The sequence below is a fragment of the Mus caroli genome, chromosome 4 (assembly GCF_900094665.2).
Source record: "Mus caroli chromosome 4, CAROLI_EIJ_v1.1, whole genome shotgun sequence".
Taxonomy (NCBI): Eukaryota; Metazoa; Chordata; class Mammalia; order Rodentia; family Muridae; genus Mus; species Mus caroli.
The window spans coordinates 106,653,760-106,666,239 of record NC_034573.1 but is presented as its reverse complement, the minus strand read 5'-3'; the positions used below and the strand labels follow the sequence as shown (position 1 = coordinate 106,666,239).

Genomic DNA, 12,480 nt, shown 5'->3' with positions numbered 1-12,480 from the left:
AAAAAAAAAAAAAAAAAAAAGAAAGAAAAATTATTTTGGAGCCAAAAATAGTAGCACATGCCTGTAATCGTAGCACTTCAGAGGATGAGACAGGAGGAATGCAAGTTTGAGAGGCCAGTCTAGACCATATAGAGCTACAGGCTAGCCTGAGCTATATTGTTTGATTCAGCCTCAAAAATAAACAAATAATATATATATATTCAGCTCAACTTGGCCAGTATTTTTCTACAAAATTAAAATTTTCCAATCATTAGTACCTTCCTTACTTCCTACCCTCCTCCCTACTCAACTCCCCGCCCAATAAATTCCCTTTGTATGTCTGGAAGGCAAGATACTCTATGATCCAGCATGATTCTAAGGCAATGTGAATATATAATTCTTACAAATACAGACATATTCACTCTTTACAGGAGAGAGACCAGTGATGTCCTGGATTTCTGAACACATGAATGACAAATGTATGTCACAGAGGTTCTGCTTTACCATTGGGGGAAACAAAGGGAAAACACACAATAGACAGTGGCAAATCTCACAAACTTTATAAACACTGGAGAGCTTCGTCTGGATCACAACCACAATCACAAAAGTAAACGGAGACAGTACTAAGACAAAGGAAAAGAGAAAAACTCTTAGTGGTCACTAGGAGTTTTCAGAAAAGGGTCGGTCATTCAATACTGTTATTACTTTCTAAGGCATCATTTAACACTATCACTAATTTTTAAAGAAGATAATTCGCCACTTTCAAGGATGCAAAAATAATTGCTACTACCTTCTACAAAACATTTATACTCCATTATACTTGCATGGACTCCATTCCTTTCAAATGTTTCCAAAAATATATATAGTCTTATAAAAAGCAAGGTTCTCTAATGAGAAACACTTTATTCTGTAGGTTAACTATAACACAGTTTAAAAGGCAACCAATTTATCCTCAATTAAAAACAAAGAATCACAACGGCCCTCTGCTTATTTAAAATCATTACATAAAGCACCATCTATAAATGCAAAGAGGGTTTGAATATCTGACAGCTATAATAACCATAAAATGAGACACACTTTAAAGGACAAAAAAACTTTGGTTTTTTTTTTTTTCTTTCTCCTTCACTGTGAGAAACACAAAATAACTCTAGTGGCCTCAAAGTCCTCAAATAAAAATATATTTATATATACAATTCACATGTACATATATAGAAACCTATCACATATATGTATATATCCCATTCACGGGAAAGAGAAAGATTATTTTTAAGAGTCGAAATTATATCAATTCTACCCTCCAAATTAAGTTAAATCACCATAAATTAATTAACGAGTAGTAAAATACTACATGCAGACCTAAGAAACTATATGCATAGGAGAAAAAAAGCCTCAGTTAACTAAGGCCATGAATGAATAAGAACGCACAATCCCTGAAAATCACTAACCGGCATTTGGTTTCTATGAGAGAAGCACAGAGTCTCAAAATGAATAATCACAAAGGCAACTCAGTTTCTAAAGTTAACCAAGGTAAAATAACAACGAACCATAGCAGACAACTGCACTAAAGTATAAGCTTTAAGGAATCGCCACAAAGGGAAAGTCTTCAAGCATGGATTATAATACATCCCTTGCCAGCAAATCTTGAATTATTTAAAAAAAAAAAAAAGTGGAGGGCCGTCAAAACCCTGAATGACATGCAAAGGCCAAACCAAAACGGGTCTTTCCTCCCACTCCAGTCCCCCCGCCCCCACCCCCTCAGGACAATGGAATCAGGGTCCTAACTGCAAACTTTAAAGGTGTAAGCCAGAGCAGTTTTACTGCAGCTATAACTGCAATCTACCCCTCATCCCGAACCTGGCGCACCCAAGAATACTTCTGGCCTGAAAACGTCACCGGGGTTTTGTTAAGCACAAATCAGACCCATCCAAAAATTTAAAAAAATAATAAAAATAACAAGTTTGCTCTCAAATACCTGGAGGATCCATTTCAATATAAAATATCAGTTCTGTCGAATAGGGCATCATCACCTCCCTCCAGTCTGCGTCATCGCGGTCCATACTCCACACCGTATTGTACATCGCGCTGTCAGCGGCAGGTCGTCAGGAAATATATAAAAAGCATATATATCTTTTATCTGATATTTAAAAATCTAAATATATATTTGCAAAAGTTCCACACGGAAATGTACTTGGGGGTTTCCAACGGCCAGTACAAGTCCAGCCAAACTACTGGGATAAGGACAAGGTCCTCCTCTTCTCTCCTCCTAAAGCACCCAACAAAATACCCCGAACTTTCAAGCTACGGGGTTTTTACCTCAGAGGGTTACAGGGAAGCTCGGAAAGCAAAGAGCAGTGGTGTTAAAAAGCAGCTTCCCGAAAATCCTTCCTACACAATCGCTCTCCAAAGAGAAAAGCTCCCAACGCCTCCTAATCTTTCAGCGGAAGCCACTTTTGTGTCCTTCGGAGAAGAGAGAATGGAGAGGAAGGGGAAAAAAAAAAGAACGCGTTGGGAGAAAGCTGGGGAAGTGACAAAGGCTTGAAAAGGGGGTTTGCGTTCAAGTTTCGGGGTCCCACTGGTCTGCGGAGAGCGATTCCCTCTGGGATTGGGACTCGGGCTCTATTCGCGTCAGGCTGGGAACCCAAGCTTCCGCAGCTTCGGGATGGCGACCCCTTGGAGAGTCCAGTCAGCTCGACTGTGCCGGAGTAGTAAAGGTAACCACCACGGCGCCGGCTCCCCTCACGCTCTGCCCTGGCTCCAACCACTAGAGTTTCATTTTAACTGCGCTGAGGGGACCTCCTCCCCCGCCCCCCCTTGCCACCCCCGCTGAGGCGCCACCCAACCGGGCGGGACAGGAGGAACAGCCGGTAGCTCGACTGTCCTTTCCACTCCTTTGCACCTTAACTGCAAAGATTGTCAAGTGCCTAAGAAACGAAGACTGCCACCATCCTCCGCTTCGACTTTTAACTCTCCCCGTCAGCCTGCGAGACGCGACACTTTAATCAGACTTTGCCATTACCCCCTAGCCTCGCTCAGAATGGTACAGTCCGGGCGCTGGCCGCTCGCCAGGAGTCGGAGCCGGGCGCACGCGAGCTCCTCCAAGAGTGGGGGCGGATGGTGATTGGCTGAGCCCGGTTGCCGGAGCCCGAGCCTGCGTCTTTTGTCTGCCCTGCTCCAGCTGAGGAGCGGAGACGGCTGCGCGCCCCAAGCGAGCCAATCAGGAGATAGCCGGCGCCGGCCGGTAAGGCGGCGATTGGTCCGCCTCAGTTACTAAGCGGGACAAAGGCAGAGGGGAAAAGAAAAGAGGAGGAAGAGAAGGGGGGTGTGGAGAAAGAAAGAAGGCGCAAACGGCGGTTACTGACAGGCTGGGCGAGCGCTCGGGGGCTCAAGCTGCCCGGAGACTGGCGGGGCTTCCCGCTGTGGCTCGGTCCTCCCGGACGAGTGACGGGGGGGAGGACGGGCTGGCGCGAGACTCTTCTGCCTGGAGACTAGCTGCGGGGGGAGGGGAGCGGCGGCAGCGGGGCGTGCTGTCACTTGGCGGGGCGCACACTCTTCTGCTCCATTGGAAGTCTCTGGGCAGAGTTCCTCCTCACAAACCTCTTCACCTTGCTGCGTTCGCCCTCCCCTACCCCGGTGTTAAATCATCAGATACAGCAAAGGTCGCCAAGCCCACTTGCAGGACTCTCTGTCCAGACAAGGTCCCCATCGCCCCCCCCACACACACACACACACTCCCTGAGGGTACCTGAACCTTGAATGTTCCTTGGGGAGTCATTTTTACCCCGCTACCCCGCTTCACACTGAAGGACTTTAGAACCCATAGTTACGCTCAAGCAAAGAGTGAGGCATCTCATCGAGCCCTCCAGTTCTAGTACTCAAATCAGAAAATAAAGAAATAAGAATTAAATGTTTTTTTTTTTTAATTACAGTGTCTGTGTGCTTTCTGAGGTAAGTCACAGGTGTTGGATTCCCCTACCAAAAAGGCGCTTTTCTGTTTCCCACTTCCTAACACACAGGTCCCTCCTTCCAAGCTTAAAGTTCTGAGACATCGGAAAAATGCTGAACACTTTCATGCATTTCAGAAACAGCTAATTAACTTGCTGGGGAACCCTGAATAGCTAACCTGTGCCTAGAATTGCCATCCTGCCATACAATACAGTCTGAGGAGGCCAAAACGGCTGTTTCCTCTTTACACTGGAGTAACAAAGCCCATTGTGTTTGAGTTGACAACCTGATTTAAGCTTGAGCAAAACCTATCCTGAGTAGCTCTGTGTATTGACTGGCCTCTAGAAGGGTCGCCACTTTTAATCCTCTACCTCCTAAAGAATTCTGCCTTTCTTGTTTTGTTTGTTTGTTTGTTTGTTTGTTTTGCTTTGTTTTGTTGAAACAGGGTTTCTCTGTGTAGCCCTGGCTATCCTGGAACTCACCCTGTAGGCTGGCCTCAAACTCAGAAATCAGCCTGCCTCTGTTTCCCAAGTGCTGGGATTAAAGGCGTGGGCCACCACTGCCCAGCTGGGTTCTGCTTTTTCTTAAAAGTGCTCTGAGTGGCCGGGCGTGGTGGCGCACGCCTTTAATCCCAGCACTCGGGAGGCAGAGGCAGGCGGNTTTCTGAGTTCGAGGCCAGCCTGGTCTACAAAGTGAGTGCCAGGACAGCCAGGGCTACACAGAGAAACCCTGTCTCGAAAAACAAAACAAAACAAAAAAAAAGTGCTCTGAGTTAAGCCAGTCACAGTGGATCATTCCTTTAGACCCAGCACTCTAGAGATAGAGGCAAGCAGATCTCTTGAGTTCAAGGACTAAGTCTGAGGCCAGCCTAGTCTACAGAGCTAGTTCCAAGATGGCCAGGTCTACACAGGGAAATCCTATCTGGAAAAAAACAAAAAAGGGGGAAGGTGTGTGTGTGTGTATACTGAGTTGAGACAGGCCCAGGAAACAGTCAAATTCAAAATGTGTACAAACTGGATACAAAGTAAAAGGACAAGAATTCAGAAAATACAGAGAGGGTAAAGCACGAAGGAAACAAATTGGAGAAGCACACCAGAATTCTTTTAGAATCCTGGAGATGCTTTCTTTTGTCTCTTCAGTTGAAATGTATTTCAAAAGCTAAGCAGCTCCGGGGCAGGGCTCATTAATTTTAATCTCCTGAACTGCTCCTTCAGGTAGAAGATGTTGGAAGAACAACTCTAATTTGTGGCTGGCTTCCCAGCAGTCTGTACTTCACCATATCTGAGTGCCAAAAGTATTCACATTAGATAACTCAAAAGGCTGAGCAGTCAGTCAAGGGCAAGTTGGTAGACACAGGTGTCTCTCCCTGTGCGTTCCCAAAGAAAATGAAACTGAAGAGACAGAAGTGTGGAAAAGATAATAATGGCTTTTCATGTTTCCACAGCAACTTTTGCCTGGACCGAGCTTGACCAGTTAGTGATGGCTTTCCCTTTCTGATACACAGAGTAATCACCCAGGCCTTACCAGTATCTAGGGTTTATCGGGACAGGGTGAAAAGGTAACACAGCAGAAGTCTAATCATCAAGGTTGATCCATGGCATTCAAGCAATTGTGCTGGATAGAGAAAGGAACTTCAATTTAAAAAAATGTCTTTAAGCCACCCCAGTGGTGGTCATACCTTTAATCCCAGTACTCAAGAGGCAAAGGCAGGGGGGTAGTGTATGGGGGACTTTTGGGATAGCATTGGAAATGTAATTAAGGAAAATACGAAATAAAAAAAAAATTAAAAAAAAAAAAAAAGAGGCAAAGGCAGGCAGATCTCTGAGTTGGAGGGCAGCCTGGTGTACAAAGTGAGTTCCAGGACAGCTAGGACCACACGGAGAAACACTAGCTCAGAAAAACAAAACAAAACAATAACAACCACAAATGTTTTCATCAGAAAGGCCTGTAGGCAAGCCTGTAGGGAATCCTATTCATTTGTGATGGATGTAAAAGGGCCTGGCCCATTGTTGGTGATGCCATCACTAGATTGGTGATCCTGGTTCTATAAGAGAGACGACTAAGCAAGCCAGGGGGAGCAAGCCAGTAATCAGCACATCTCCATGGCTTCTGCTTCAGTCCTTGCCTACAGGTTCCTGTCCTGCTTGAATTCTTCCCCTCGCTGCTTTTGATGATGAAGCGTTCTAAGGAACTGTGAGGAAAAGAAACTCTTTCCTCCACAAGTTGCTTTTGATACTGATGGTTCATCACAGCAGTAGTAACCCTAAGACTGCAATAATTCAATCTTACCACCAAAAAGTGTAGGATCCAAATCTCCAATTTAAATAGACCTTTAAACAGGAGATTTCCAAGGGATGAATGGCACAAAAAGCTATGATGATGTCCAGAAAGAAAACATTCCCTTTAAGATGGGCTTCAGTCAGCGTCCTACCATGGTGGGAAGTGCCTATCACAGGATGTTGGCTTTTCTTTCAGTTAAGAAACAGAATCAATCCCAGCACTCGGGAGGCAGAGGCAGGCAGATTTCTGAGTTCGAGGCCAGCCTGGTTTACAGAGTGAGTTCCAGGACAGCCAGGGCTATACAGAGAAACCCTGTCTCGAAAAACCAAAAAAAAAAAAAAAAAGATAAAGAAAAGAAAAGAAACAGAATCAAGGTTCTGATTCATGGCATTTAACTGCCTCTGGCTCTTTGGCAAAGGCTAAAAAAAAATGTTAGCTCTGGTGTTCTGGACCACTTCCATACTGCAGGATTATATTTGGCCTGAGTGTGGATTAAATTCAGCTTTCAGAGCTCAAACTTCTGGGTCACAACCTGCTGCTTTGGGAGGTGCTTTCTTTTTCTTCTTCTTCTTCTTCTTCTTCTTCTTCTTCTTCTTCTTCTTCTTCTTCTTCTTCTTCTTCTTCTTCTTCCTCCTCCCCCTTCTTCTTCCTCCTCCTCCTTTTCCTCCTCCTCTTCTTCCTCCCCCTCCTTCTTTTGCCTCTTTCCTTTCTTTACTCTAAATTAACCTTAGGTAAATCACAAACTCAATCTGCCTTCATTTATATATTTGAGATTGGAGATTGCTTTTGGATTTATGCAAGCTACTTAATTTATTTTGAAGCTCTAAGAATAAAAAAAAAATGCCACTTAATAGTTAGAACAGCACCTTTCTGAATTCCAAATAGATAGGATGCACTTCCTCCTTAAAACCCTGGTATTGCTTTATTACAAAGCTGTTCAAATATGCTCCATTCTCCCCTTCCCTATATTTCAGAAATGGATGAGAATTTTCTTCTGTGTTCTGAATATAGTGGATGATCTCAGAGTTCTCTGTGCCAGCAGACTCTGCCTGGAACTCAGCCAAAAGTTCTTCATGATTAAAGGTACCATCTGAACACAATTTTTTTTTTTTTTTTTTAAAGCTTGGCAAAATGGAAACGTACCTTTTCCCTTGAGGTCATTAGCTTTGACATCAGGACTAACTTTAGCCTTTCAGGAAGAATTCCACTGGCCTCAATCTCTTCTCTCCCCCAACCCCCATCACCTTCCTTGACCACTTATCTCCTGAGACCTAGCCCATGCAGCTAAAGAAATTCACTTAATAAATGGAAACTAAACAAAGCACTAAAAATTCTCAGTTGCAGCTCCTAGGGCCTCCCTAATCCACGTGCTTTTGGGTGGAAAAGTTTCCCTTAGATTGTAAAAAAGAGCAGTGTTAGTAGATCTTCTAGAAAGTCATTTCACCTGGGGATTGATAGTCATCTCTTGAGAGAGCTGTGCCTAACATCTATCATCTATCGAATAGCATCGCTCTTACATGGCATTTGCCTTTTTTTTTTTTTTTAACATCCCCTCATCTTTTTTTTTTTAACATTTGACTATTCATAATAGAGTTAATCATATCAGCCTAAGGCCCTGAAAATTATGACAGTAGATGAATGAGTGGGCTTTAAAGAAGTGGCATTTGTCCAAACGTTGATGAAGTTCTGGGCTTAGGGGGCTTAGGCCCATCACACATGATGGAATCTGCTCTGCCACAGTCTCCCACCTTGGATTCTCCTTCAGCTTTCAGGGATATGAATGTACATCTCTCTGTAGCCTGACATGTTCCTCTCTTTTAATATCTGCCCTTCCAGCAGCACAAAGGCCACCTGGATGATATGTATGCCATTTCTACAAATGTCCCCTCCAACAAGGCAACAGATTTCAGCTTGGCTCTCACCAGGAGACACAGCAAATGAGATCCAAATGACAGGAACAATAGTCCAGGCTGTTTTGCTAGGGCAGGGCACAAACAGGGCAAGCAGCTGGTGAGCTCTGTTACCTCATGTAGTCTCCATAACCCTGGGGAAGAGGATTGTATTTTTAGTCTCATTTTACAGATGAGAAATTGAGACCCAAAGCAGTGAAGGAACTTGTTCAAAGTCATGCAGTCACTTAGTAACAGAGCTGACACTAGAGGCCAGGGTCTCCACCACAGGTCCATTCCCTTTCTGTGACACTGTGACATTATAGTTTCACCTCTTTTTTTTTTTTTTTTAATGTACGAGTGCTCTATCTGCATGTACACCTTCATGTCAGAAGAGGGCATCAGATCCCAGTATAGATGGTTGTGAGCCACCATGTGGTTGCTAGGAATTGAACTCAGGACCTCTTAACTGGTGAGCCAGTCTCTCCAGCCCCTTGCCTCTTTATGTTTCGGCAAATGTTTTTACCTAGGTAAGAAAGAATCTTTAACAGTGAGTTCTCTAGACTCATAGAGGAGGGCTGGCAAAGGAACAAATAATGGCAGGCATGGGAAGGGAAGCTGACAGGAAGCTGTGGGAGCCCGGAAGAAGGATGGTCTAGATGCATGTGCAGGTAAGTCCCAGCTTCTCAATAGCTGGGATTCCTTGAACTTTTTACATACCTGTGGTCTCTTTATTTCTAATTCTCCAATACATACAGTTGCCTTCAAGCCTGAAAAAGTTTCACCGAGGGGCTAGAAAATGGCTCAGCAGTCAAGAGCATGGGCTACTCTCCCAGAGATTCCCACCATCCTTGTGGTGGCTCGCTATTGTCTGTACCTCCAGTTGTAGGGGATCTGATGCCCTTTTCTGGCTTCGATTGACACCAGGTGTGCATATAGTGCACAGGCATACATACAGGCAAAGTATTCATACACATAAAATAAAATAGTTAAAACATATATCTTAAGCCGGAGTGGTGGTGCGAGCCTTTAGTCACAGCATTCAGAAGGCTGAGCAGGAGCAGGCAGATCTCTGAGTTTTAGCTGAGTCTGGTCTGCATAGCAAGTTCCAGGGCAGCCAAATAAATCTACATACATGTACATATATACACATATATGTTTATTATATATATATTTATTTATTATATATGCATATTTTAAAAGTTTTCACTGAAAAAGCTAGCCCAAATTGCAGCTTGCCAATTGTGTTTGTTTGTTTTGTCTATTTTATTTACACAGGGTAGGTTCTCTTGTAGCCCAGTTGACTTTCAGATGACATACAATCTAAAACCAGGACATAAGTCAGGTATAGAATTATAAGTCTTTTAAGTTAGGATAGATGGCAGAGTGCTTTATTTAATTGACAAAATTGATAGACTGGGTGTTAAGTGTATCTTATACTTTATAAATTGTAGTATGGTAATAGTTGTACTCAATTTTACATCAGGGGAAAGAGCCTTTTAATTGGACAAAAAGGGGGAAATGTTGTGGAAATTGGCCTGGTGCTATTTGTATTTTGATGCTAATTCTACTTCCCCCAAGAGGGACTGCCTGAGACTTAACACTTACTCAGGTGACTTCATGTGAATGTTCTCCCCATTTTAACTTGTAAAATAAAGGCTAGAGCCCATGATTGGGCAGTGGAAAGGAAGGTGGAGCTGAAAATTTTTAGGGAGAAGGGGAAGAAGGAGGAGAGAGAGAGGAAGATAGAAGAGGAGGAGGTGAAAAGAAAATGGAGAAACCGCAAGTTATAAGAGATCTCCTAGCTGGGGGATAGAGTAGGGTAGTGGTGGATCTGCCCAGTCTAGGCTCGCAGCTTGTATTCATGTTAATTGAGTTGTGTTTTCATTGCACGGGCTTATTATGGTTGGAGATTTACCGCAACAGCTTCCAATTCACAATACAGTCAAGTATGAGCTTGAACTTTTGATCTTCCAGCCTCACACCCTCAGTTCTGGTATGACAGGTGTGTGCCACTGTAGCTGGTTGTGTGTAGTGCTGGAGACTAAACCCAGGGCCTCGTACAGATGAGGCAAATGTCCTACAGGTCAAGCTCTGTCCGCAGTCCCCAGAATCCTCCAATTTCTTGAATCACATTTGATTGTTTGTTTGTTTGTTTTTCGAGACGGGGTTTCTCAGTGTAGCCTTGGCTGTCCTGGAACTCACTTTGTGGACCAGGCTGACTCAGAAATCCGCCTGCCTCTGCCTCTGGAGTGCTGGGATTAAAGGTGTGTGCCACCACACCTGGCTTGAATCACATTTGAACAGCTTCCTAATCTCTTTGCCTTCTTTAGTCCAAATACCACACTATAGCAAAGTATTTATAAGTATCAGAACAGTAAAAATTTATCCTTCATGTGACACACTACAGTATAAAATGGCAAATTCCTTTCTCTGCCATTTTTTTTTTTGGTTTTTTTTTTTTTTTCGGTTTTTTCAAGACAGGGTTTCTCTGTGTAGCCCTGGCTGTCCTGGCACTCACTTTGTAGACCAGGCTGGCCTCGAACTCAGAAATCCGCCTGCCTCTGCCTCCCGAGTGCTGGGACTAAAGGCATGCGCCACCACGCCCGGCTTCTCTGCCATTCTTAAAGACTGCTCACATCAGCCCCTCTGAACTGCCTTGGGCTATATGTTAACGTCTGTGCTGTTAGATATAGCTCTCCAACTGTTCCTTAAAATTCTCTGAGGCTAGAGAGATGGCTCTGCAGTTGAGATCATTGGTCACTCTTCCAGAGTCCCCAGATATGATTCTTAGCACCCACTTAGAGGCTCACAACTGACTGAAACATTAGTTCCAGGGGACCCAGTGCCCTTTTCTGGCTTTTGTGAGTACCAGGCACGCCTGAGGTATATAGACATACATGCAGGAAAAGCATCCATACACATAAAATAATATTTTAAGTTTTCTTTAAAAAAAAAAGTTGGGCCTTAGTGGCACACACCTTTAATCCCAGCACTCAGGAAGCAGAGGCAGGCAGACCTCTGAATTTGAGGGCAGCCTGGTCTACAGAGCTTGTTCAAGGGCAGCCAAGGCTACACAGAGAAACTCCATCTTTAAAAAAAAAAAAATTTCTTGTGGGTGGAGGTCAGGTCCTTGAGTCACCCAAGCCTAGCTAAGGGTGTGGCACACTGAGTGGTCACCAAATGATACATTTTCCAAGGAGGTTCTACAGCATTCTAAATTCAGATTACCCTAGTAATTCTTTCTGTAGCTCTTCAGCTGATTCCTGATTCCTGGTTTATTTGAAAGGACAAAAAGAAAACCCAAAAAAAAAAAAAAAAAAAAGCAGTTCTTTGGTTACAGGAACCCTGAGAGACAGACAGTGACCTTCTCCCGCTGGCTGCCTCCAGGGTCTTCACCACAGACATTAAGTTCCGCCACCCTTCTATTTTATCAGCTGTGAATTGTTTGAAAAATTCCAAGCAGTTTGTAGGAAATTCAGGAAAGCTCAGCAGCTAGGGAAGGAATGGGTTTTGTTTTTCAGCCCAGCTCATTTCTGAACTGTAACTCCATATAGGGCTTTGAAGCACGCTCCTTCCTGAGGCCGTCATCCTTCAGTAGTTCTGAGCTGGTTGCCGCTTGTGCTGCCTTTCTAGAGTATATCTAATCGTCATATAATGCCACAGTTCTCAAATGCATAACACATTTAACATGTGTCATTGTTTGAGGATAAAGCCAGCCCAGTTTTCTTATTTACTAATCCCAGTTTGAGAGTGGAGATAACAGTTTTCTTTTCAAGCAGCAGGAAACACTCAAGTGGTTTGTGTAATACCTGTATTAAAAAAAAAAAAAGGTCTTCTGAAACCTCCACATCAGTCTCTACAGGGGCATCATCCCAGAGACCTGGTGAAATGAGGTAGCTTCCAGGGCTAAAAGATCATCATTTGAGGGGGTGGAGAGATGGCTCAGTGGTTTCTAGCATTTGTTGCTCTTAAAGATTCCTAGCACCTACAATCATCCAGGGCATCTAGTTCCAGGGGATCTAGTGCCCTCTTCTGACCAGGGTTGAACATAGTGAACCTACATACATGCAGTCAGAACATTCAAACACATAAAATAAATAAATCTACAAAAATAAGTAAATTCTTTTTTTTTAAACTCTGAGTAAGAAAAGTACAAGCATGAAATACAAAAGATCTGGTCTGCACACCTCTAGTCCAACCCTGGAGAGACAGAGGCAGGAGGATCTCTGATTTTGAGGCCAGTCTGGTCTACAAAGTGAGTCCCAGGAAAGCCAGGGCTACACAGAGGAAACCTGTCTCCAAAACAAAAGTTTTGATCATTTGATTAAAAAAAAAATCATACACTCAAAAAGATTTCTTTAATTAAAAGGAAGAGCCGGGCGTGGTG

At 43.7% G+C, this 12,480-nt stretch overlaps 1 protein-coding gene across 1 annotated transcript in view; it reads right to left on the bottom strand.

The window, feature by feature from the left end:
• Positions 1-2,761, bottom strand: part of LOC110292624 (phosphatidylinositol 3-kinase regulatory subunit gamma) — an 80,840-nt gene extending 78,079 nt beyond the window's left edge. The window contains exon 1 of the mRNA XM_021160061.2: positions 1,952-2,761. Within this exon, the coding sequence (XP_021015720.1) occupies positions 1,952-2,057 (106 nt within the window). The 5' untranslated portion in view covers positions 2,058-2,761. The remainder of the gene's footprint in view (positions 1-1,951) is intronic.
• Positions 2,762-12,480: the final 9,719 nt, after the last annotated feature.